General features: G+C 40.2%; 1 protein-coding gene across 40 annotated transcripts in view; it reads left to right on the plus strand.

The window, feature by feature from the left end:
* The window catches only part of LOC125750555 (protocadherin alpha-C2-like), a 186409-nt gene that overhangs the window by 37021 nt on the left and 122024 nt on the right, over positions 1 to 27364 (plus strand). For 10 of the 40 annotated variants that reach the window (XM_049028585.1, XM_049028596.1, XM_049028584.1 and 7 more), the window contains one exon: positions 2591 to 2892. The exons of 1 other annotated variant lie outside the window; for it this stretch is intronic. In XM_049028585.1, coding sequence (XP_048884542.1) covers positions 2591 to 2773 — 183 coding nt within the window. In that variant the 3' untranslated portion in view covers positions 2774 to 2892. 29 more of the 40 variants (XM_049028594.1, XM_049028593.1, XM_049028592.1 and 26 more) reach the window with 9 other exon arrangements.

Raw genomic sequence — 27364 nt, forward strand, 5'->3', positions numbered from 1 at the left:
TTTGTAACGTCGTTTCGAGACTGTGTGGAACCTGAATGAAGTTTCTGAGAAATTATAGGCATATGTTCAGGTGAGATTTCTGCACACCGTGTCGCTGTTCTCTAATCAGCCAGAAACATTTGCAGCGGGTGGGAAGCCTGAGGAGCTCAACCCGTGCAAGCGGCCATGTTTCATTACATCATGATATTTCGTTCTTCACATCGGATTATCTAGCGTAAACACCACGGACATTTTCTTTCTTCGAAAACAACTGACGACTTGCTATTGCGTTGTCTTGTCTTTTGCTAAAATAATGGCATCGCATCTTAATGTGAAAGGTGAATGGTACGTTTCTGTTTTCTACTTATTTTTCGCAATATGGAGCGGCGTTTTTGCTGTGACTCGTTACTCTATTCCAGAGGAAATGAAGGAAGGTTCTGTTGTGGCGAATTTAGCTGCTGACCTTGGACTTAATGTTAACAATCTGGCTGAACGTAAGGTAAAACTCGATATTTTACATAGCAAGAAATATTTAGACGTTAACAAAGAAACTGGAGAACTGTATATTGTAGAGAAAATAGACAGAGAATATATTTGCATCATGAAAATCTCATCGTGCTTACTTAAAATGGATGTTATATTAGAAAAACCTGAGCGAATATTTTATTTTGAACTTGAAATATTAGATATTAACGACAATGCACCTCATTTTCGGAGAGAAACAATGCATTTAGATATTTTGGAGTCGGCAGTAGCTGGAGAAAGATTCTCTCTCACGAACGCGGTTGATCCAGATATGGGATCAAATTCAATTAAAACATACTATATAAGTGAAAATGAGAATTTCAGTCTAGATATCCAGACGGGGAGTGATGGATCGAAATACGCGAATCTGGTTTTAAAGAAGGCTTTGGACCGGGAGGAACAAGCTGTACATAATCTGATACTCACCGCTGTAGACGGTGGAGTCCCTGCGCGCTCCGGTACCACCAGCATCATTGTTCGCGTACAGGATGTGAATGACAACGCCCCTCAGTTTGATCGCCAAATTTACTATGTTAACATTTCTGAAAATTCACCTATTGGAACCCCTGTTATGAAGCTAAATGCTACGGACTTAGACGAAGGTACAAATGCAAATATCATATATTCTTTTACGCTTTACACATCCGAAAAAACGCAAGATTTGTTTTCTTTGAATTCTGATACAGGTGAATTAAAAGTAAAAGGCATTATTGATTTTGAGGACATAAAAACATTGGAGATGCACATTCAGGCTCATGATAAAGGACCTAATCAACTATCAGGGCAGTGTACAGTAGTTGTTTTTGTTAATGATGTTAATGACAATCATCCAGGAATTACAATTACATCACTGAAAAGCACAGTGAAGGAGAACGTGCCTGTAGGTACAGTAATAGCCCTCATAAGCATTAGTGACAGAGATTCAGGAGATAATGGTGTACTTGACATTATAATAAATGGGAAGTTGCCTTTTGCACTGAACAAGTCATCAGATAATGATTTTACTCTAGTTGTTTCAGAACCTTTGGATAGGGAGAAAGTTTCAGAGTATGACATTACTTTCATTGTCACTGACAGAGGCATGCCTCCTTTGTCTGATAATGAAACAATTACTTTGGAGCTCCTGGACATTAATGACAACGCACCCCTATTTCCAAAGTCATTCTATACTATTCCTGTGATGGAAAACAATGCACCAGGATCTTTGCTGAGTTCTGTGGCTGCAGTTGACCCAGATCTACATGAAAACCAGTATTTGGTTTATTTCATCTTAGAGAAGGAAATAGCAAACACATCCATGTCTATGTTATTTTCTATTAATCCAGAAAATGGTGACCTTTATGCACTAAAAACATTTGATTATGAGAGAGAGAAGGAATTTCTCTTTCATATTGAAGCCCGAGATTCTGGAGTTCCTCCACTCAGCAGTAATGTGACTGTCCATATCATTATTGTGGACCAGAATGACAACACACCAGTTATAGTGTCTCCATGGAGCGCACTTGGCTCTGTGGTTGAGGAAGTGATTCCAAGATCCACTGATAAAGGACACCTGGTTTCCAAAGTCATCGCCATTGATGGAGATTCTGTGCACAACTCTCGGATCACATACCAGTTCCTTCAACTTACGGATGCTACACTGTTCAGTCTGGACCAATACAATGGGGAGATTCGGACAATGAGAATGTTCAGCTACAGAGATGCTCGTCACCAGCGCATGGTTGTTCTAGCCAAAGACAATGGAGACCCTGCTCTCTCTGCCACCGTCACCATCAAGTTATCGACTGTGGAACAGGCCGTTAAAGTCTATTCTGACACCATGGAGGTACCTTTGGAATACGACATCTTCTCAGACCTAAACCTCTACCTGGTGATCAGTTTGGGTGCAGTTTCATTTCTCTTGTTAATGACAATATTGGTGACCATCGTGCTGAAGTGCCAGAAACCAAAACCCACCAAAGCGGCTCCTCCTGCATGTAGGAACAGCATCATCAGCCAGAGGAACTCTACTATAGCGGATTCCACCCTGATCTCCAGTGATGCCTACTGGTACAGTCTGTTTCTAGCAGAGACGAGGAAGGGGAAGGTGGTGGTTAGGCAGCCTGTACCCAAGGCTGGATACCTCATTTCCAGTATACCCAGGAGCACAGGCCTGACAGAAACCAGTGAATCTGCTGCCTCCACACTGCAGGTAAATTTGTATATTTTTAGTTTTATGGGTGTAGAGAAAAGTTACTGCGTCAGTTTTGAGTATCTATGTTTCTGCTAGACATTTTATTCTTATTTTTCACATGGTTAGAACTCATGTCCCACCAAGATGTTATAATGTAAAATATCTGCAGCAGTTCTATGGCAAGTACCGGAATTTACTCTTCCTTTTTTAGTAGGTATATTCAAAAAATTAAATAGTGTAGTGTATTGTTATTAATAGTAAATTTAAGTTATCTATTACACGAATAACTTCATACAAGCGATGAACATTTGTCAAAAGTAGTCAGCTTTCCCCTCCTCACTGCATTTAGTTGTTGTGTTATGTTCCGTACTTATTTGGGTTTTGTTTAGTGTAATGTTAACAAAACTGATAAATCATTCTTTCTTGACTTATCTTCTTGAGCTCTGTCTAGCATTACCATTCTTCTCTAGGGAAAACTGTTTGAATTCTCCTTCTATTGCTCTAAGACTGTTAAAGAGTTTTATTTTGGTTGTAACTTGGGTAATATAAAAACAAACATGTAACCTCTTTTATCTGCCTTATTATCTGTGTACTGCAGGTTACAGAGATTCATATAAAGTGTCTCGGTATATTCCTGGTGTGACTTCTCAGGACCATATCGACTTGCATATCAATCCCATTTTTTGTGGCGTACAAAATATGTAATATAATGATATAAAATAAGATCTGGGAGCATCCTTATAGATTGACAGATTTTTTTTGGGTACAAGTGATTCTATATCCTTAGGAATGTAGAGAATATCTTTTGTCTGCTGAAGTATATTGAGTTTAGTCCACTGTGCTTCTGCAATATAGACATACTAGTTAAATACAAAGCAGTTTAGAACAATGATCTTAGACAAGATTATTTTTAATAAGAGAGGTATATATTCTTAGTGTTGTTATTGGCATGATGCCTCTGCAGGTAACACTGATCTCTCACTCCTACATGGTTGAGGGTTTGAATCGTGCTTCTGTTCTGTGTTTCTGTGGAAATTGCATGTTCTCTCTATGTTATGCAGACTTACTCTGGTAACCCTAGTTTAAGACATGCCAGTTTGATGAACAGACGTCTCTGAATTGCCTGTAGTGGGTCTGTATCATAAAGGAGGATTTGTTGCTTAGCCAGATAACCTGTCGGATTCTAGATTCCATTCATGCTGGAGACTTTGTGTTCATGCACTTACATGTAGCCCAGACTACATTAAATCTGATAAGTACTCTGGCTAAGCAAGAAAACCAGCTTAGTAATACAGGTCTAGTGTATATGAATGAATGTGTACATGAATGTGTGTGTATAGTCTATCTCGCATGTTCCCCTGCCTTGCACCATGTGTTGCCTAGGGGAGGCCTATATCCCTGTACTGAATAAGTAGTTAGGAAATGGCTGTGTTTTTAAATTTATTATTATTCATGCATCCATCCATTTTCCAATCCGCTTATCCTACTGGGTCGCGGGGGGTCTGGAACCTATCCCGGAAGCAATGGGCACAAGGCAGGGAACAATCCAGGATGGGGGGCCAGCCCAATCACACATGCACTCCTACGGGCAGTTTAGCAACTCCAATTAGCCTCAGCATGTTTTTGGACTGTGGGGGGAAACCGGAGTACCCGGAGGAAACCCCACGACGACATACGGAGAACATGCAAACTCCACATGCATGTAACCCAGGCGGAGACTCGAACCCGGGTCCCAGAGGTGTGAGGCAACAGCGCCAACCACTGCACCACCATGCCGCCCCCATTATTATTATTATTATTATTATTGTTGTTATTATCATTATTATTATTATTATTATTATTATTATTATTATTATTATTATTATTAGTAGTAGTAGTAGTAGTAGTAGTAGTAGTAGTAGTGATGTGAGTGGTTTGTGGGGTTAGCGGGTTAGGATGTTGCCTGTGTAATTGGATGGTTGCTGGCTCAAATCCCATGGCCTGCAAAGTGATTTCACTGATGGACTCTTCAGCAAGGCCCTTTACATCAAGTACTCCAGGGACTGAAAAAATGTTTTATCAAAGTCCTTTGACCTTGCTTTCTCCAACATGTATGCCGTTTCGCGTAAAAGCATCTACCGAATATATACAATGTCACGTTTCAAGTTTAATTCATATACAGATAACAATGTAGCATCATTACCCGCAATGAAATTCTTAGTCTCACGTTCCCCAGCTTTACATATACTCACAACCATATAGACATATAACATATAAACATATAGAAAAGTGTACAGTGGTAGTATTTTGAATCTTTGTTGAATGAGTACTGCTGTCGTTAATAGTAAGGGTAGCATGGTGGCCCCCGTCTCTGATGCTGGGAGTTAAAATTCTCCCCCCATGTAGCATGTGTTTCCACCCCCAGTCCAAACACATACAGTTATGCTAAAGGGTGTCCATAAATTTTCCATTGTGAATGAGTCTGCATGTGTGTGCACATTGCCAAGGACTGCCATCCCATCCAGAGTGCACCCCAGCCTTGTGCTCCCTGCTGCTTGGAACGGGCTCCAGGCTCCCCCAGTGACCCTGAGCAGAATAAGTGGTTATCTGCCTCACTTGTAGCTGCTATGAATAAGGTCATCTGCTAATTAATTGCAAAGCGCGACCCGACCCCGGATTAAGTGGAAGATGATGGATGGATGGATGGATGGATGGGTGGATGGATGGATGGATGGATGGATGGTAAATAATGAAGACAGATGAATGTCTCCGGGTATCCATGCTTCAGCCTTACTTCATATTTAATTAGTGAATCTGGTATTTATGTTGTACAGCATTCATTATGTGTGTACCAACACCAGAAAAGTTTGACTACAATTCTTAAGAATTCTGCAGTTCATGGTATTCCAAATTATAGTATATGAATGGTTATGCATTGTTAGAGGATGTGCATCTCTAATATTTAATGTTTCAAACATATTAGAATTAAATTGCGAAAGTCCTAAGTAGGAATTAAGACGAAAAATGCTCGACCACAATAGTACGCTTGAGGTAATAGAAAATACCCAGAAGGGTGCCTTTTGGATGGTTATATTAATCATATTTTGTGATGCCATCTGTTTTAATATAAATTGCTGTTTTTAAGTTATTTCAACCTATTTTGTCTACATTCCCTCTATATATGTCGCTGTTGTCTGATAAATTTCGCCGGCTCTGTAGATGCATGGGAGCCATGACAGGGTTCAGAGTGCGGGCTGCTCTGCGCGTGCTCGCTGCTTTCTGGAGATAATACCGTACACACTGTCATTTTACCCCGGAATATACGACTGGACATTCTGTAGAGAAAATAGCTCATACCATCTTTTTCTGATATATTTAATGAATATTACGCAAGCTGTTTTTCTTTAACTATGGCATCATTTTGCAATGGGAAATGCGTATACTACGTCTGTGTTTTCTTCACATTCTACGCGATGTGGAGCAGCGTCTGGGCCGTGACTCGTTACTCTGTTCCAGAGGAAATGAAAGAGGGGTCAGTGGTGGCGAATTTAGCGGCTGATCTTGGACTCGATGTTGGAAGTCTGACTGGACGTAAGGTAAAGCTTGATATCTTACATAGCAAGAAGTATTTGGACATTAACAAAGACACTGGTGAATTGTATGTTCTAGAGAAAATAGATCGGGAATACATTTGCAACATAAAAACTTCATCGTGTTTTCTTAAAATGGATGTTACCTTGGAAAATCCTATTCGTATATTTAATTTTGAAGTAGAAATACTGGATATAAATGATCACGCGCCTCATTTTCGGAAGGAAACCATGCATTTGGACATTTCAGAATCAACCTCAGTCGGTGAGAGGTTCTCTCTAAATAATGCAGTTGACCCGGATTATGGCTCAAATTCAATTAAAACATACCATCTAACTGAAAGCGATCATTTTAATCTAGACATTCAAACAGGAAGTGATGGATCTAAATACGCAAATCTGGTTTTAAAAAAGGCGCTGGACCGTGAAAAGAAAGCTTTGCATAATCTGATACTTACCGCTGTAGACGGCGGAGTCCCTGCGCGTTCGGGGACCGCCAGCATCATTGTTCGTGTGCTGGACGTGAATGACAACGCCCCTCAGTTTGATCGCCAAGTTTACACTGTTAATGTTACCGAGAACTCGCCTATCGGGTCCCTTGTAATGAAACTAAACGCCGAGGATTTAGATGAGGGTAGTAACGCAGAGATTGTGTATTCTTTCACACTTTACACGTCTGAAAAAACGCAGGATTTGTTTTCTCTGAATTCCAATACGGGAGAAATAAAAGTGAAAGGTGTGATCGATTTTGAGGAAATAAAAACGCTTGAGATGCACATTCAGGCTCACGACAAAGGTTACAATCAACTTTCAGGGCAGTGTACAGTAATGGTGTTTGTTACTGATGTTAATGATAACCACCCAACAATCACCATTACATCTCTTAAGACTGCTGTAAAGGAGAATGTTCCTTTAGGAACAGTTATAGCACTGGTAGGAATCGGTGACAGAGACTCAGGAGATAATGGTATAGTCAACATAACTATAAATCAGCAATTACCTTTTGCATTAAATAAGTCATCGGATAAGGATTTTGCACTCATAGTATCAGAGCCTTTGGATAGGGAGAAAGTTTCAGAGTATGACATCACTTTCATTGTCACTGACAGAGGCACGCCTCCTTTGTCTGATAATGAAACAATTACTTTGGAGCTCCTGGACATTAATGACAACGCACCCCTATTTCCAAAGTCATTCTATACTATTCCTGTGATGGAAAACAATGCACCAGGATCTTTGCTGAGTTCTGTGGCAGCATTTGATCCAGATCTACATGAAAACCAATATCTGGTTTATTTCATCTTAGAGAGGGAAATAGCAAACACATCCATGTCTATGTTATTTTCTATTAATCCAGAAAATGGTGATCTTTATGCACTAAAAACATTTGATTATGAGAGAGAGAAGGAATTTCTCTTTCATATCGAAGCCCGAGATTCTGGAGTTCCTCCACTCAGCAGTAATGTGACTGTCCATATCATTATTGTGGACCAGAATGACAACACACCAGTTATAGTGTCTCCATGGAGCGCACTTGGCTCTGTGGTTGAGGAAGTGATTCCAAGATCCATTGATAAAGGACACCTGGTTTCCAAAGTTATCGCCATTGATGGAGATTCTGTGCACAACTCTCGGATCACATACCAGTTCCTACAACTTACGGATGCTACACTGTTCAGTCTGGACCAATACAACGGGGAGATTCGGACAATGAGAATGTTCAGCTACAGAGATGCTCGTCACCAGCGCATGGTTGTTCTAGCCAAAGACAATGGAGACCCTGCTCTCTCTGCCACCGTCACCATCAAGGTATCGACTGTGGAACAGGCTGTCAAAGTCTATTCTGACACCATGGAGGTACCTTTGGAATACGACATCTTCTCAGACCTAAACCTCTACCTGGTGATCAGTTTGGGTGCAGTTTCATTTCTCTTGTTAATGACAATATTGGTGACCATCGTGCTGAAGTGCCAGAAACCAAAACCCACCAAAGCGGCTCCTCCTGCATGTAGGAACAGCATCATCAGCCAGAGGAACTCTACTATAGCGGATTCCACCCTGATCTCCAGTGATGCCTACTGGTACAGTCTGTTTCTAGCAGAGACCAGGAAGGGGAAGGTGGTGGTTAGGCAGCCGGTACCCAAGGCTGGATACCTCATTTCCAGTATACCCAGGAGCACAGGCCTGACAGAAACCAGTGAATCTGCTGCCTCCACACTGCAGGTAAATTTGTATATTTTTAGTTTCATGGGTGTAGAGAAAAGTTACTGCTTCAGTTTTGAGTATCTATGTTTCTGCTAGACATTTTATTCTTATTTTTCACGTGGTTAGAACTCATGTCCCACCAAGATGTTATATATAAAATATCTGCAGCAGTTCTATGGCAAGTACCGGAATTTACTCTTCCTTTTTTAGTAGTTATATTAAAAAAATTAAATAGTGTAGTGTATTGTTATTAATAGTAAATTTAAGTTATCTATTACACGAATAACTTAATACAAGAGATGAACATTTGTCAAAAGTAGTCAGCTTTCCCCTCCTCACTGCATTTAGTTGTTGTGTTATGTTCCGTACTTATTTGGGTTTTGTTTAGTGTAATGTTAACAAAACTGATAAATCATTCTTTCTTGACTTATCTTCTTGAGCTCTGTTTAGCATTACCATTCTTCTCTAGGAAAAACTGTTTGAATTCTCCTTCTATTGTTCTAAGACTGTTAAAAAGGAGTTTTATTTTGGTTGTAACTTGGGTCACAATGAGCAGACTTACTGGCTCCTTCCTGTGATGGAAAATGACACAATTAGAAGGAACCAAAGTCAGGATGGCATCACTTGGTTTGTAAGATATTAGACAGCTTAACAGTGGACATTATTATTTTTATTATTATTACTGCTACTGCTAGTAGTAGTAGTAGTAGTAGTGTTGAGGTCTCAGGGTACATGCAAGCTAAATACTATTATTAATATAATCTAGAGCATGTGGATAGAAGACAACAAAATAATGTATATACATATTTACGTTCATAGCTAATCATACAGGAATGATAAAATGATTAATAACAGTTTCTTCAACCTAACACCTTAGGAATGTAGAGAATATCTTTTGTCTGCTGAAGTATTTTGAGTTTAGTCCACTGTGCTTGTGGAATATAGACATACTAGTTAAATACAAAACAGTTTAGAACAATGATCTTAGCCAAGATTATTTTTAATAAGAGAGGTATATATTCTTAGTGTTGTTTTTATTGGCATGATACCTCTGCAGGTAACACTGATTTCTCACTTGAGAATCGTTTGAATCGTGCTTCTGTTCTGTGTTTCTGTGGAAATTGCATGTTCTCTCTATGTTATGCAGACTTACTCTGGTAACTCTAGTTTAAGACATGCCAGTTTGATGAACAGACGTCTCTGAATTGCCTGTAGTGGGTCTGTATCATAAAGGACGACTGTTGCTTAGCCAGATAACCTGTCGGATTCTAGATTCCATTAATGCTGGGGTCTTTATCTTCATGCACTTACATGTAGCCCAGACTACGTTAAATCTGATAAGTAATCTGGCTAAGCAAGCAAACCAGCTTAGTAATACAGGTCTAGTGTATATGAATGAATGTGTACATGAATGTGTGTGTATAGTCTATCTCGCATGTTCCCCTGCCTTCCCCTGCACCATGTGTTGCTGGGGGAGGCCTATATCCCTGTACTGAATAAGTAGTTGGGAAGTGGCTGTGTTTTTAAATTTATTATTATTTTTAGTACTCCGCCTGGGTTACATGTGTGTGGAGTTTGCATGTTCTACCCATATTGTCGTGGGGTTTCCTCCGGGTTTTCCGGTTTCCCTCCACATTCCAAAAAACATGCTGAGGCTAATTGGACTTGGTAAATTGCCCATAGATGTGCATGTGTGAGTGAATGGTGTGTGAGTGTGCCCTGTGATGGGCTGGCCCCCCATCCTGAGTTGTTCCCTGCATTTTGCCCATTGCTTCCGGGTTAGTCTCCGGACCCCCCGCGACCCAGTAGGACAAGCGGATTAGAAAATGGATGGATACATGAATAATAATAAATTTAAAAACACAGCCATTTCCTAACTACTTATTCAGTACAGGGATATAGGCCTTCCCTAGACAAGTGGTTTGGAATATGGATAGATTATTATTATTATTATTATTTTTAGTAGTAGTAGTAGTAGTAGTAGTAGTAGTATTAATGTGAGTGGTTTGTGGGGTTAGCAGTGGCCTGTACTACCAAGCAGGGTAACTGGCTTATCGGGGTAACATTGCGAGTAGCTTTATGATGTGTGGTGTAACTTCGCGATTAACCTGTACTACGAAAGGTGGGTAGGTTTTAGTCGAGACATATTGCTATGACAATTTACGCTAAGTCTCAAAACTGCTCCGAGCAGTTCTTGTTCTTGGTTAAGTCGACGTTTCCGCGTAAGCCAGCCCTATATGAGCACCCCCTCTCCCACTACAAATTCTCCAAAGACAATGCCAGCGTACCTGGATGATCCGTACGACATTGTAGTGCGAAACGTGAGGGGCTCTCTCCACAGGGCCAGGGTTTTTAGAGATCGCCAGAATCCGCTGGCATACCCGGACGATATTCTCCATGAAAGGTACAGATTTTCATCTGAGGGAATTCGTTACCTTTGCCAGTTGCTCGGTCAAGAGGTCTCTAATTCCACTCGCCGCAGCAATGCCCTCACGATCGAGCATATAGTATGCCTCGCACTGTGATATTTTGTCAGTGGCCAATTTATGCATCATCGATTGCAGACACATCCCAATTAGTGCACCCCTGGGAGAACACTAGGGCGATTTATCCATCCATCCATCCATTTTCCAAACCGCTTATCCTACTGGGTCGCGGGGGGTCTGGAGCCTATCCTGGAAGCAATGGGCACGAGGCAGGGAACCACTGCACCAGCATGCCGCCCACTAGGGCGATTATGTGAATCGCAAATCTATTCACAGCATCAATGTACAGGTATTTTTCTCATAATATGCTTTTAGATCTGATATATGGGCTAGTGACTACAAGTGTACCTTAGGTTCACCATCTCCTCACATAAGGTGATTTGGAATTTCTTAGCTTCTTCTGTAACATATATTTGTCATGACTGATGCACTATTTTGATAGTACAGTGCTACCTCAGAATACATCCTGTTAGGTATAAGTCCAAGGATATGGAACAGATTAAGGATGGATACCGAGGTATCACTGTATTTCTCTTTAAGGAAAAGTTACAGGTTCCTATAGTTGTTTCCTCACTAAACATATGCCTATGTTTAGTCCTGTTGTACATCATTTGATTGTGAAACACTGGCTCAGCTTCTATTATGTGTCATATGAACATGACTGTAGAATAGCAGAATAAGCTTTGGAATGGCTTTCAATCCTTAGATGACATGTGATCACCACTTAATGGTCACAAGCCTGGACGCACAGTGGCCAGGCTCAGTACATGACTCTCGCATTTTCAGGGAGTCCATTCTCTCTCAAAGATTTGAAGAAGGTAAGGCAATCGGTATTCTACAGATTTTGTTGCACAAACTTGCGTGTGTCAGTTGCTTTCAATTTCTTCAAAGGGCATTTTGATGGTCTGCTGCTGGGGGACCGGGGACCCCCATGCCTGAAGCACTTGGTAACTCCTTACAGTATCTTGACCCTCTAACAAGGCCCCAAATACAATTCAGTGCTGCCCACAGCCTAACAAGGGTCAGGATAGAAATGACATTTGGCATTCTAAAGGCACGTTTTACTTGCCTCAAAGGCCTACGAGTACGGCCAGAGAGGGCCTGTCAGGTGGTGTCAGCATGTGTGGTGCTACATAATATTGCAACCATTAGGAAAGAAAAGACCCCTACTCCGCTGCCCATGCCTCCAGACATTGTTGACCCTGTGACCCTCGACCACCCCACAGGACGTGCAGTGAGAGATGCAATCACAGACCAGTGTTTCACTCATTAAAATAAAACTCAAACCATGACCACATTGAAGTCTGTTTTATTGGTTGCCACTCTCCCTCTCCTACAAAGTAAAAGTGATAAATTAATCATGGTACATATATAGATGTAATACTGATGAATGTATAGCGATACCCTCTTTTCATGCTTGAGCTCTTGAATTTCAAGCTTCAGTTTCTTTATTTGCAGTTGTTTCCTCCTGCAGTCCAACTCAAGCATGCGCTTGTAAAGGGAACGCGCATTGTCGGTTCTAGCCTACACAGGGGGGAAAAACCGCATGAAACGGTGAAGCAGTGCGCATGCAGCTTATGAACCTGAAGAGCCAAAGACAAAGCAACAGTGCACTTTCCGTGTGGGAGGTCCGAGTGGAGGAAGCTGCAGGAGGGGAAGGGGGTTGCTGCAGCTCCTAAGGGAGAATGCAAATTACAACTTAAGGACGGTAGAATCACAGAATCTGTGCAGAGGTCTAAATGCTATGCTATACTGTATTATCCTGGGGGAATCACACGTGTGATGCAATGCATCTACCTGGATGTGCGTGTCACAGTGCCGACACAGTGTCCTCACCCAAGTCCTCCTGAACAATAAAGGAATATAGGTAAAGATGCATCAACATTGGGCACACCTAGTCATTTCTGCACTTACCTGTACCTGAGGATCGCAGGAGGTGCTGGGCTCTGCAGGTGGCTGGGCCACTTGCATATTACCCCCCTCCGTTGCACATAACACATGAATTTGAATTTCATGATTGTACAGCGTGATAATTTGTGCAATGTTATTGCAATATTACCCTGCACATAAAGAGTGCACATATCTGAGGCACCAGGGTCTGACCGGACACCACCCTCAACCCCCTTCCATGATGGGCCATCCTACGTTGTTGGCTACTGCCAACTCTTCAGCCTGACTGAAGGCATCCGGAGGTGGCCCTCCACCCGTTGCCTTTATAGACGGCTTTTTCTTATTAGCTGTGACACATAGAAACACACTATCATCTGGAGGCTACACACAAATCTTTCATAATGAGTATAAATACATAGCCCTACCACTTGTCATGATGTTTTTATATTTCATCCTGACTTGCTGCCAAGTACGCTGTGCAGTATTACTGCATCTGGAATCATATCAGTTAAGTTACCATTAGGTTTAAATTCTGAGTAACATCACAGTAATGGAACTTTAGAGAGCGTTACAATACTTAACAGCAAATAATACGCTTACTTCTGAATTGTGACACATTTGTGAGCCTCTGCATTTATTAACAGTATTTCACTTCTTTTCAGACAATACTAGTCTAATCAGCGATCGTGAGATATTTCAGACCAAGAATTATTGATCATAGAAATGTACTTACGCATTTACGCGGTCGGCAATTCGTTGCCAACAAACCTGCCTGCTTCTGTTGGCTGCAGAGGTGTTAGACTTCCCTTGTATCGTTGATTTGAACTCCTCGTAACCTTGCATGATTACCACGCACTCTGCCTCCGTAAAGTATGGAGCTCGCCATGACAGTGCCTCGTGCTCCATTTATGTGAACGCGCACAAGCACCAATTAAGTTCACACCGATTGAACAAATCAACTTCTTAACTGGCGCCGTAGTACTGATTAGCCCCGATTGATTCAACCTGATTTTGTCAACCTCGCATTCACAAATTACCTCGGGTTTAAGTGTGATTTGGTTAAACCCCCTTCGTAGTACAGGCCACTGGTTAGGATGTTGCCTCTGTAATTGGATGGTTGTTGGGTCAAATCCTCCTTATGGCCACGTCCTAACTTTTGGGTCTGTCTGATATTGACTGTTTTGTGTAACTTGGGCCACAATGGCCAGACTGAAAAGCTTCTTCCTGTGATGGAAAATGACGAAATTAGATGGAACCAAAGTCAGGATGGCATCACTAGGTTGGTAAGGTGTTATACAGCTGAACAGTGGACATTATTATTATTATTATTATTATTATTATTAATACTAATAATAATAATAATAATAATAATAATAATAGTGCTGTATTGGAACTCAGATTTGCTGCTTCCAACAGAACAATGAAATGTTGAAAAAAATGTTAGCATTCAAGTTTATTAGACACACAAGGAACAATTTTTTAGCAGTGATGTTTATGCTCAAATGAATAAATGAACAGCAACCGGTGTCAGAATGTGAATTCAAATAAATTTACAGTGGCTCTGTGTTTACAGCAGTTATTCCACTTTCATTATATTTGGTTTTACCATTATGTCGCATGTTACTGACAGGGAGTGATGCATCTAAATACTCTAATCTGACTGTGAAAAGAAAGCTTTGCATAATCTGATACTTACCGCTGTACGCGGCGGAGTCCCTGCACCCTTGGGCACCGCCAGCATCATTGTCCGTGTGCTGGACGTGAATGACAATGCCCCTCAGTTTGATCAGCAAGTTTACACTGTTAATGTTACCGAGAACTCAGCAATTCCTCCACTCAGCAGTAATGTGACTGTCCATATCATTATTGTGGACCAGAATGACAACACATCAGTTATAGTGTCTCCATGGAGCGCACTTGGCTCTGTGGTTGAGGAAGTGATTCCAAGATCCATTGATAAAGGACACCTGGTTTCCAAAGTTATCGCCATTGATGGAGATTCTGTGCACAACTCTCGGATCACATACCAGTTCCTTCAACTTACGGATGCTACACTGTTCAGTCTGGACCAATACAATGGGGAGATTCGGACAATGAGAATGTTCAGCTACAGAGATGCTCGTCACCAGCGCATGGTTGTTCTAGCCAAAGACAATGGAGAGACCCTGCTCTCTCTGCCACCGTCACCATCAAGTTATCCACTGTGGAACAGGCTGTCAAAATCTATTCTGACACCATGGAGGTACCTTTGGAATACGACATCTTCTCAGACCTAAACCTCTACCTGGTGATCAGTTTGGGTGCAGTTTCATTTCTCTTGTTAATGACAATATTGGTCACCATCATGCTGAAGTGCCAGAAACGAAAGCCCACCAAACCGGCTGATTGATTTCCATAGTCTTTTGTTTGTATTGTTATATAGGTTTATTTATTAGTTTCCTTAGGTCCTTTTCTGACAAAATCTGAGGGTTTTAGATGATCCAGTCTTATCTGTGGTCCAGTCTAGTCTGTGATCCAGTCTAATCCGGGATCCAGTTGTCTCTCTCTACTCTTTTCCAGTAGAAGTTGTTACTGTGGGTTTTAGAATGATCACATGAATGTTTAATTAGGTCACCAAGCTCAATGTCAAAGTTATACAGTAGCACCCTCTCCATTGGTGCAAAGGTACCCTGAAATCTCAATAATTCCAACATCCATTACCGTGTTTTTCATTAGTACATGGCATTTTTCTTTATCTTCAATCACCATTTTTATGTTCTAATGGCTTGATTTGTTAACTAAACAGACAGACAAACTGATTATATTCATCCCCAGACCCAGAGAAACTGGGTTATCCTGATCAAAATGAGGTCATCAGCATGTCCCGTGGTGTTTGTCAGTTTCCTGCTTTGGTGCAGGGACTCCTGAGTCGTGGCCAAACCATTTTCTCAGAGTAATAGTGCTGAGATTCTGTGCTCAGAAGCATGAAATGTGGAAAAAAGTGGATGTTTTTTTCATGAGATAAGAGCAACATTTTCTGATTGTTTCAACAGAGGACTTACTAATGTAAAAATACATGTTGTGGTACTGTCAGAAATTGTTTTGTATGCGTCATGTTTTACTTTAGCATTAAAATTTAAAGGACACTTTGGTGTTTCTAACAAAAGATACAGGGAGAGCACAGAATGAAGCAAAACAAGTGTTTCAATGATTGTTGGACTAATATATGATTATACAAATATTTGAACCACTTTTTATGTTCTTTTTTCACTTAATTTGAATTTACATGCACAATTAAACTAAAAGTGCAACTACTTTGTATTTAAAACATTTCTTTTGTTTATGCTGGTTATTTTAAGTTGATTATTAAAGATAGAACATTAAAGCATACCTAGTAGGTGTATATAATCCAAATGCATCACTCCGATGTTACTTGAAAGCTCTACTGTTATGTTTATTATTGCTTTCTGCAGTCCAGTACATGTGGGCATGTTCAGTTGCACTGTCAGGTCAACTATAATCCCAGTTGCTGTGACTTCTTGCAAAATGTAATGGGCTGTCTAACATTATACAGCATTGTTTTGTGGAACTTTTTATGTTCACAATGTAAAAGGTAAGTTTACTTCCCATCTGTTTTGGTTTGACCCATATGGTATTTTCTCAGATGTTCCCTCCGGGTTCTGTTCCACAGGTTCCCTTTCTTCACTGCAGAGATTTTTTTTTCTGCACTTGTGGTTAAATGGGAAGTTTGTCTACTGGGATCTGACAACATGTTGGTTTCCCCCTCTTTGCTTTGGGTGATATTGTCCACTGAGCCTCATTCAAACAGTGACCAGAAAACCAGAGAGGCTCCTGCACATGAACTAAGATCCCTTTGTTACTGTTGTAATGTGAATATTAAAATCATCTTTTCTTTTTCTGTTCTAAGTACTCAAAATGAAGGAAACCCGATGCTGCAGGTATGGTATACTGAATCTACAGAGGCACTTGAATGATGTAAACGAAATATATATGTTTTGTGTTTAATTTTGATCGTTTTTTGGTGCACTTTTTCTATTTTCTCATTTTGACTGCATCATGGCTTGATCTATTCTTGTTCCATTTTTCACACCCTAGACCACAGAGTTAATTTGATTGCCTATATGGGCTGGATACCTCAGCCCAACCTAAAGAATCCGATTTCAGTCATGAGACTGAAGCATCTCTAACTCTCTGACAACAGATTAGACAAAGGAAACTTAAGTCACCTTCTGATTCAGTTTAGTAGGGGCCTGCACCAATATTTGTTCAAACACACAGGATAATGTGAATCAATTTAACATTCAAGCCATGTCATGGTTAAGGATAGTATTTTTTAATATGGGAAAGGCTGTGGCTGCATTGGAAGCCCATGCAGAGGAGCTGACTGAAGGCCTCTTTGACCCTTATGGTTGTTTTCCACTGTGTGACCTCTGACCTACATGGCTCTTTAACCACGAGCATTCAAGCCTATTGTTAGTCCTTTGAAAGGCAATCCATGATCTTCAACACAGTTGTGCATGTTTAGTAATGTATGTTTTTTTTCTTTTCTATTTGGCCCCGTATTTGACTGTTCTGTCCAAAGAGGAGTTTTTTCTGTTTGTTCGTGTTTTTGATTTATTGTTAGAGCATTGCACACAGACGTCACTCGCTGTCTTCCAGGATGTTAGCAAACTGCACACAGCCTCACTAAGAGTTACTCTGAAAGCATGATGCTGGATGTTAGCCTCCCACACTTATACATGGACTTCTGTCTGACAGCAGTAGTGTCACACGCCTGCAACAGTCAGGTCCATTGAAGAGCTTCCTTTGGTCACTGCATGAATAAGGTCCAAACTGGTACTGATAGTGATCCTGATTGGTACTTGGTACAAGCCTTTCAGTAGGTTAACCACTTACCTTTTGTCTTTCTCTCCCTACCAGTTAACAAACCTCCACCAACAAAGAGAGCTGTCAGTGGGAGGGAGATTTAACTCCTGCCCCTGTTTCTGTCTCTCTCTCTGTCGGCAGGCCTCTACTACCACCAGCAGCAGCAGCTCCTCCTGAGGCCATCTCCTTCCTGTCGTCAGTGGTACTCCATCAGTCACCTCCCCCATTTCCAACAACCTGCCTGGAGACACCTCTGACCCCTCCCTTAACCCCCCTCCCCCCAAAAAATAAAAAATAAAAATCCCAAACTACAGCATCCGGTGATCCAGCATCACTGTCACCTCCTGCCCCTAATGCATGACGCTGCATGGCAACACCGTCTGGTTTTCACCAACCCTAACCCACCTGCATTCGAGTGACAACAGCCATGAGCATCTAGCTCAGTGGGAATTCATGAGCATGTAAATCAAACCATAGAGAAGGAAATGAGGGTGAGAACACAGAACTTCAGTTTTTCCACCAAATCTCTCTCCTTTCTGTCATACCTGAAATGCATATTGTAAAATAGGACAAAAGGGAAAAATTACTGTTTTGTGCTGCATGGTTTTGCTAATTATGGTTAGTACATCAAGAGTAAGTATGAGTATAGTAAAGAGTCCCTTTTCATTGATTTTGATGGCAAAATGGAAGCTTGTGAAAATATCTCTTTGTGCATAACTTTACCCACAAACCACTGGGAGTTACAAGGATGTTAGATCAGTCCCCTTGCAAACATGCAGGCCCAGTGAGGCTGTTTTCCCTTCCCTCCCCTGTACCTCCCCAGCCACCTCCACCACCCCCCACCCCCAGCCACAATCTCCTATCAATGGCTCCACCTTTCTTACCTACAGCTTCCAGCCCGTGGGATGAGTTTGTGTTGTGTACACTTATATATGTATATGATACAAAGTACATGGTTTAAAGGGTGAAAGTTTAAAGGCTGAAGGGGACACGTGTGGGTGCAATGCTCGGGACAGGTCCAGAACTCTCTGTGAGGAAGTGGCCTGGCTGAATTACCGAAGCTCTCCCCTCATGCCAGGAGCTGATTTCACACCTGCAGTCACCTGTCCCGTAACAGCAAGCTCCACATAAGACATTAGCCTGGAATAGGCCTAATATATAACCAACTTTCCATCCAAGTAGTTTAGAACATGTACTGCTATCACTATATTTAACAGACCTTTGTAGTTGTGATACATATGTTACAGGTACATTAAAATATTAGCCGTTTTATATAATGTGATGTATGCAAAGTTATTACAAAAACACAAGACCAATAGACTTTGGAATTTTGCTGACATGCTAAATATTCTTGTTTTGTTGTTTTTTATAACAAATATGACTGATGTAAGAAGGTGCTTTGGTTAATATTTTGACTTTCCAACTTCATATTGTGCAGAAGCTATTGCTTTTAAGTCAATACTATTTGTGATTTAAAAAGTGGTCATTGTTCTTTTTGTAAGGTACGGTTTGTAAAACAAAATTTTTGACAAATGTCAGACTTTTAATCACAGGATTACATGTCAATGTAGTTAAAGTGTTTTAACATGTTTCCTTTAAAGTGTTTCCTTTCTCTAGTGTCCACTTTCCAAGGTGAAAGGATAGATGATTACTTAGTGGTCTAGCTTAACATAATCTCCATCTGATCACTTTGCTGAACCCTGTAATATGTAGAAGCAGTAATTGTTGGGCCACAAGTGTTCAGCAGCAGTACTAACAGTATGAACCGGTTAGTAGAAGTAACCATGGCGACAGCTATGATGAAAGGTTTGTTGGCTACAGTGCAATTCTGTCAGTAAAATTCCCCCCTATGCCTAAACTACGATGTAGAAAACAGAATTTCTCTCACTGTGGCCCACAGTGTCCATTAATCATTATTATTTTTTTTTATTTATTAACACCTTTAGCTGTAAGGCATTTTCTATGAACAGAATATGGTGCTTTGTGTATAGGGCATACGGTATGTATATGTGAATAGCTGTGGGGGATGTGGGTGGGCGATAGTGATATGTGTGCCCGTGTGTCAGAGAAAAGGAATAGAAAAACAAAAGGGAAAGATTTATCAGTTAAAATGTAAGTGCTGCAGCAAGAAATGTAGAAGAGCAAACGATTAAAATGAAGTTTAAAGCGAAAAAGTAGAAATGCTTTGTATGTGTATATTTAGATATTACAGACACCAGTATTGTCACTTGGTGCTGAAATCTTATACCTCAGTTCTGTTAAATCAATCAGAAGCTCATGCTTTGAGTATTCTGGCACACTGTACTCTGCCAGTCCCCTGACAGTGCATGTGTGTATCTAAACAATATGTTGGAATAGTTCTGGGACTTAATGTCCGCAAAGCATTATCTGATGCCTACAACTGTCAGTGTTGCTGCCTTTACTAGATCACCAGAAGACATATCAGTACAAACTTCAAATGTGAGGTTTCCTAGTGAGAAGTAATTTTGAATATTGCCTTATTGACCTGGATCAGTCCACCCTTTTATGAAAAATCTCTTGAACTATCTGAGTCTGGCTAGAAGCCCTCCCCTCTCTCGGTTGGAGTGACCGCCACGGGAGGGATCTCCCTTCTTCACCCCTGCTGGATATCCTGAGAGATAAAGAGCTTCATCCTGCTCAGAGCTCAGTATCCAGTGCTGATTAAAACAATCAATAGTTTGTACTGATATAGAAAAAAACATCATATGTTACTCATCTTTATGTGGCTCCTGTGAAAGTGTATTACACTATAAAACAGCATCCACCTATACTGTTCTCCGCACAACACCAGAGAATGAATGGATGGGCAAAGGAATGGAAAAGCAGGCCAGGTGCTGAAAGATCAGACCTGGGAAGAAGTGGGAAAGAGATGATTCTCTGTGTTGGTGGTGGAGAATTACAGAACCTGAGTGTAACTGGGGCAGGCGGAGGTCTGATCCTGCAAGTGTTCCGTGATTGATGATGTTTTATGTGTACAGATGAACAGATATGTTGCTAGTACAGACTGAGATAAGATCAACACTTTTTTGTCACGTTGTTTAAACTCAATTACCACTGTAAATATGATTGCTGTTACTGCTTGTCAATGCTTATGTGAGAATAAAAGCTTTGAAAGGAGACCACTCCCATTCATTAGTGTGGGACGAGAGGTTTATCACACATGACTGCATCCCTGAGCTCCCACTGGTCTATATTCTCTCTTTTATTACTATAGTGAGAGACCTCAATTCAGGAGTCAGGCTGGGGAGATAATCGAAGCCTGTCGCTCGGGGCCCTCTAAACCATTATCATTGAGTTGTATTCTCTAACTCAATATAAATAAAATTCATAATGGGGTACCTTCTTACCTCCTTTAACCTAGTGTCACTGCTTGAGGATTTTCCCCTGAAAAATATCTGCTCTTATTCCCTGCAAGCTACTGTCATACCAAGGTGTCTAAAGATGACAAGCAGTTTCTCTGTTCTCTGAGAGTTGGCGTTATGTGTTTTAGTAAATAGGTCATGGATATAAATATCACTGGAGAAGGATGTGTGCTGGGTACAGATAAATGTGCCCTAGGTGCAGAAATCCCAATTTACTGTGCTTATCATTTTTATGCTGCCTCTGAAGCACCTTCAGAGCAGCCCTGAGAATTTATATGCCGTAGCATCACTGTGCAGCATGACTTCACATTACGCTGGAGAGACGTTCCATTTTGCTGCTGCGGCTGCTTTACTGGAGCCTGCTGTTTCCAACACACTCCTGTTACACTGTTAGCCAGTTACGCATCACGACAAACTACGGGAAAGCGGAGATTGTAACAGACATTACACAACAGGCAAAAAGACTGCTTGCTTGAAAAATACCCAGAAACAGCTGTAAGCACAATAAAAAATTGCTCCCATCTGACATAATTATAGTTTCAACTTGCACTAAAATTATTTAGAGCCCTTATTCCATTCTTAGAGAATATCCCTGTATCACTTTCAATCTATTCCTATATTATATATGTAACATATTGCTGTCTGCCTTATTCAATGTGTAACTTTTCAGAAAAAAAATTCTTTTGAGACAATGTGATTCTGTTTGAAAAGAAAAACATATATGATTCTACCAAATTTGTCTTACAGGCCAGCAGTCAACATAAATCATTCAAGTATGAATTTTAATTTAAATAAATTAAATAATGTTATTAATATAGTATTAATAACATTAATTTTTAAATGGTATGTGTATTGAGGGGGGAAACAATTAAAATAGCATTCATTATCATAGAAAATATATGCATATAAAAATTTAACAAAGTATTACATATATTACACAACAGATGGGTATTGGGCAATTATCAACATTTATTACACATTATTTCTACTCACATTATTGAACATTTCTCATTTTTTCAGACAGTGTGAGGTTGTTATATTACTGCACAGATGCCGGTAACATAAATAACTATATAAGCCCTTTAGACTTGCATCAAATGAGAATTGTTTAAAATATTATCTCGTTACTACAGTACATAACAAAGAGACCAATGCACGTTTCCTCAATGTTAGAATAAGTTTTAAAAAAATAAGCATAGTGACTACACTACTGATAGAAATTGATTCACACACTTGAAACTAAATGTACATATATGTACGTTGATTACTCCTTTACACATTTGAAAAACAGAACAAAATCAGCTTCCAAGTGTGAGTACAGATTTCTCGTGCCTGTTAGACAAAGGACGTTTTAGCAATGATATGAGCATAATGCAATTAAGTGTTAGCACATTAATAGCTAGTAAAAGCTTGGTTAGAAATAACGGGTAGCTGCTTAAAGCATGCGTCGTTTCTGCCTCCCCCCTTCCAATCTGCGTTTTCCCAAGGACACGTCTGCCTCTTGGAAATAAGCACCATGGACAGCAACCCCAGGGAGCTGCGTTGCCAAGGAAACCGTGTCCTGCCTGCTTCTGCTGACTGCGGGTAATTTTATATTTAGACCGGATATTCAATTTGTCTGCTGGATGGCAGTTACACAGAGCAAGCAGATATCTGCTTCTTAAGTAGTATAAACCACTGAAATCATTTAAAAATCTACACAATCTAGGGTAACGGTTTACATAAATGTATATTTTAAGGTTGTGGTGGCTCACTATCAGTATCGGCATGTGCCCACGTCTTTTCACTTGAAACCGTCCAAGTAACAGATTATATGTAGTCGTAGTCAAAGCCGTAATAGTAGTAGCAGTAGTTGTTGTGTTTCATTTTATTTTAATCTAAATCCATGAACCTAGCAAGAAAGCGGTAGGCCATACTTATGCTAATTCCTTACCACAGCTTGTCATCAGCAGATGAAATTTCAAGTTTTCGTATAATATTATTTCTAGTTAATATTTCACTTGTGAATAAAATATTGTTTGTGATTTAATAACTAAATAATATATTGACCCCGTGACGTCAGGGTTAATATGTCAAACGTGACTCTTCAGACCTAAATAAATTCTTACTAGCGCCCCACGCCGAAATCATGCAAAGATGGAGGACTGTACAGATATGATTTCAGGTAGCCTAAGTTGTATTAATATACGTGCACTGCTATTCTTGCCTACCCATTTAAGAGTGAGACTAAAGTAACCTTATTGGGTGGACTGTGAATTCGAACTATATTTTATCAGGAAATGAAAAATCCTTTCTCAGTTAAAGATTGCGTTCACAAACGAATAATTAGAATATATAAAAGATACTAAATTATTGCTATTATTTACCGTTTAACAAATTACCGAATATTAATTAAACATCACAAAAAGGAGGAACGGTAAATACTCGCGTGTACAAGACGACGAGTACTGATGTTCTTCAGATGCATTGCCCTTTGTCACAGGATATGATGAATATCCAGACAGTTTACGGCCATCCTAGGGTAAACCCTTTGTCGTATTTCTGATATAGGGTGTTCATTTAAACTGTGCTGTTACTTGAGTGAGAACTGTGGGTTTCCTGGCACGTTGAATTACGAAAAGCTTAGCGTTTAGTCACGTGATATTGCCTGCACGTACAAGCTGCATTTTTTAGAATCGCATGGTGTCACTGTTAAACGAAAAAAGGGCTGCTTGACTTGTATGTTAGACATTTGCTGGGTAGATTAACACGTTTGCTGGGTCGCTCATTACAACAAAATTTGGATTCCAGAGTTGTTTGATATTTCTTTAAGATTTTACAAAAGAAGGAAATGTTATTGCAGTCTACAAATGAAAATTATGTACAGTTTAATCCCCAAACATATAGATGAATATTCATTTATTTTAAAGTTCTACTGAAGTATTATAGTACTTTTTATAATATCTATAGATATTGGGTTGAAATAATAATAAAAATCGACCCCCCATGTTTCCCAATGACTAATAAAATGTTTGCATTTATCCGATCGGATTCTTTCTGAATATTTTTCTGATCAAGCTGTTGTTTCAGGCAAGACACACAATGTGTCCCATCTTAGAAAAAGATTCCATGCACGACCGCAATTTACTTTCACATACTATAAGATTTCCTTAAGCACAAAACAGTGCTCCTTTAATATTCTTCTGAGAACAATGGAACAATGGTTCATAGTTTGTGCAGAATACAAAAATGATTTTCCCTGTATAGATATCGTTCAATGTAATACCTTTTAATGTTTGCCTCATATTCACTAATTTTAAGGGCAAAAATCTGTCCTGCACTGTGCTAGAGTGGTATTTACTGGCTGCACACACCTATCTGTGCTAGAAGGCTGGTATTTGAATTGTTCCCTACTCTGGCACAGGGAGGCACTATAGCTGAAATACCAGCAATAGGTGGGTATAGTGGAATATCTGGAAATTCTTTATCCATAATTTTATGCAATTCCATAGCACTTTTTGGATAATCGATGCATTTTATGGATGGACATTATAGAACTTAAAAAATATTAAAACTGCTTATGCATTCAAGTTTGAAGTACTGTCCAGCCATGCATCCATGTCCCTTACCCGCTTGTCCTATGCAGGATCACTGGTTGTCTGGAATCTAACCCAGAAGCTATGAGTGTAAGGCAGGGCATAACCCAGCCTAGTGTTAATTAATATGGTTTTTCTAGTTTACTCAGATTGGACCACAGTGTGTGGCTCTTGTTCCATAACATCAAATATTTGCACGGCATTTGTGCAAACCCTCCCTTCTTCTATCCTCAACCCCCCATTGCCAAGCTCCTGCTATACTAACTGAATTGTTATCAGCCCAATAAGATAAGATTAGATCAGCACATTGTAAAGTGCAGTTGCATAGTAAGCTAGTTAATTCATTTTTCATATCAGCATACTAAATGGGTAATATGTCATTCAATCTGTTTCAGTTTTGTATGCTTTGGGCCGTAGGCCTATATTCTTTACACATACAAAGCCTTCAATTTTAATGTCCATCATCGAAGAAAAGGTTGAAAAATGGACACTGGCTGTACTTTTTCTTGAAATGATTCTTCCATTATTAGTTGGTTAAAAAATACTTTTGTCATTGACCAGCCATTGGTATAGATTGTCTACACTGTGTTTGAGAAGGTAAAATTGGGCACATCGTGGAAAACTTTGCCCAAGACATTAACCTTAGTGTTAGGGAACTGGAGGCTTGTGGCTTTTGGATTATTTCTGGGTCTAACAAGGAGTATTTTGGGGTTATTCTGGAGTTAGGGGCATTGTTCATGAAAGACCAACTTGACAAAGATGATATTTATCCAGACATAGCCTCTTACTCCGTCCATTTAGGGACTGTAGTGAACAATCCGCTATAACTATATAGAGTGAGGATAAATGTATTGAATGTTGAAGACAATTTGATCCTATTCCCATCGTAATCGACACAGACCATCCATCCATTTTCCAAACCGCTTATCCTACTGGGTTGCGGGGAGTCTGGGACCTATCCTGGAAGCAATGGGCATGAGGCAGGGAACAACCCAGGATGGGGGGCCAGCCCATTGCAGAGAACACTCATACACCAGCCACTCACACATGCACACCTACGGGCAATTTAGCAAGTCCAATTAGCCTCAGCATGTCTTTGGACTGGGAGGGGAAACCAGAGCACGCAAAGGAAACCCCACAACAACATGGGGAGAACATGCAAACTCCACACACATGTGACTCAGGCAGAGACTCGAACCTGGGACCCAGAGGTGGGAGGCAACAGTGCTAACCACTGCACCACCATGCCGCCCCTCCTCACAAATTAATATTAGTGAAATAACTACATTGGAATGGATTTACTAAAAACATATTGCATGGATCAAAAGCATTTTTTTTTTTGCTTTGGATTCGCAAACTCAAAGTGTTACTTGAGTTAACAAGTGTTGGACAAAATGATACTTCATAAACCATTTGCTATATATTTTTATTCCACTAGATGGTGCTCACTGTTCAAAAAACTGTTCATTTCACTAGAGTTAATGTTGCAGAAGATATTAGACTAGGAGAAAACTCTGTGCCTTTGTCTTCAGGTCAGTGCTGTGGAAGGGGTTTCACCTCTAAGATCAGGCACTTAATTCATTGAGGTGAACAGATTGCATGTCAATGACAATGCAGCCCTTTTTAAATAAATTTCTATATAAAACTACCCTTTACGAAAAGGCCCCTCTCGGTACCTTAGTCATAACACTAAATGCACCTGATTTGGATGAGTGCATTAATGTTGTGACTGAATGTTCATTTAATATCTATAATCCACCAAATATTTTTGACATATTTGAAATAAATGCTCACACGGGGAAGTTAGAGTAGTTGGAAGCATTGATTTTGAGCAATGTGTTGCTTTTGAAATTCACCTCCAAGCTGTAGACCAGGGCTGTTTTCCTATGAGCAGACACACAAAGCTATTATGCGAAGTAATTGATGTAAATTATAATGTGCCAGAAATAACCGTAACGTCCCTCTTGAGTCCAGAGGTAGAAAAGTAAGGGCACAGTGATAACATTACTGTGTCAGACAAAGATGGGGGCATGGATGCGCTTGTCCATTGTGATTTTTTTGGGACAACTCCCTTCAGATGTCAGACATCCTTTCAAAACTAGTTAATTCTGAATGAGGAACTGGATCACAAGATAGTTTCAGAGTATAATATCACTATAATAGCAAGGGACGAAAGAAACGCCCTGTTAACCAACAATTGACTAAGTAAAGTATGGCCGACGATCACTGATGTGAACGACAATGCCCCAGACTTCCTAAACGCAGATGCAATTGTTCATTTGAAGGAGAATAGTCCAGCTGGATCTTTTTTGTACACAGTTTCTGCTTCCAACCCCCACTGGAAAGAAATTTCTTAAGTAACATATTTGCTACTTCAAAGTGTTCCTGCTGGAATGTCTGTTTCTTCAATGTTTAGCATGAACCGTTGACGGGTGAAAAAAATTCTTTACAGACTTTCAGCTACACAGGGTTCAGGTCACAGACTATGTTGCACCTTGGTTATGCAGTAACCTGACTGTTAAGGTGTTTATCCTGAATGAAAATAAGAACAGTCCTGGGATTCTCCAGCACTATTTGGACTGAGGTTTTGTTCACACAGAAAATATTTACTGCTCTGCTGAAGCAGGTTACTTTGTAGATCAGGGCTGTGTACCGTATTTTTACGCATATAACGCGCACTATACGTGTTTTTACAAAACGTTCAACCCTCCCG

The sequence above is a fragment of the Brienomyrus brachyistius genome, chromosome 10, assembly GCF_023856365.1.
Source record: "Brienomyrus brachyistius isolate T26 chromosome 10, BBRACH_0.4, whole genome shotgun sequence".
NCBI classification, from domain to species: domain Eukaryota; kingdom Metazoa; phylum Chordata; class Actinopteri; order Osteoglossiformes; family Mormyridae; genus Brienomyrus; species Brienomyrus brachyistius.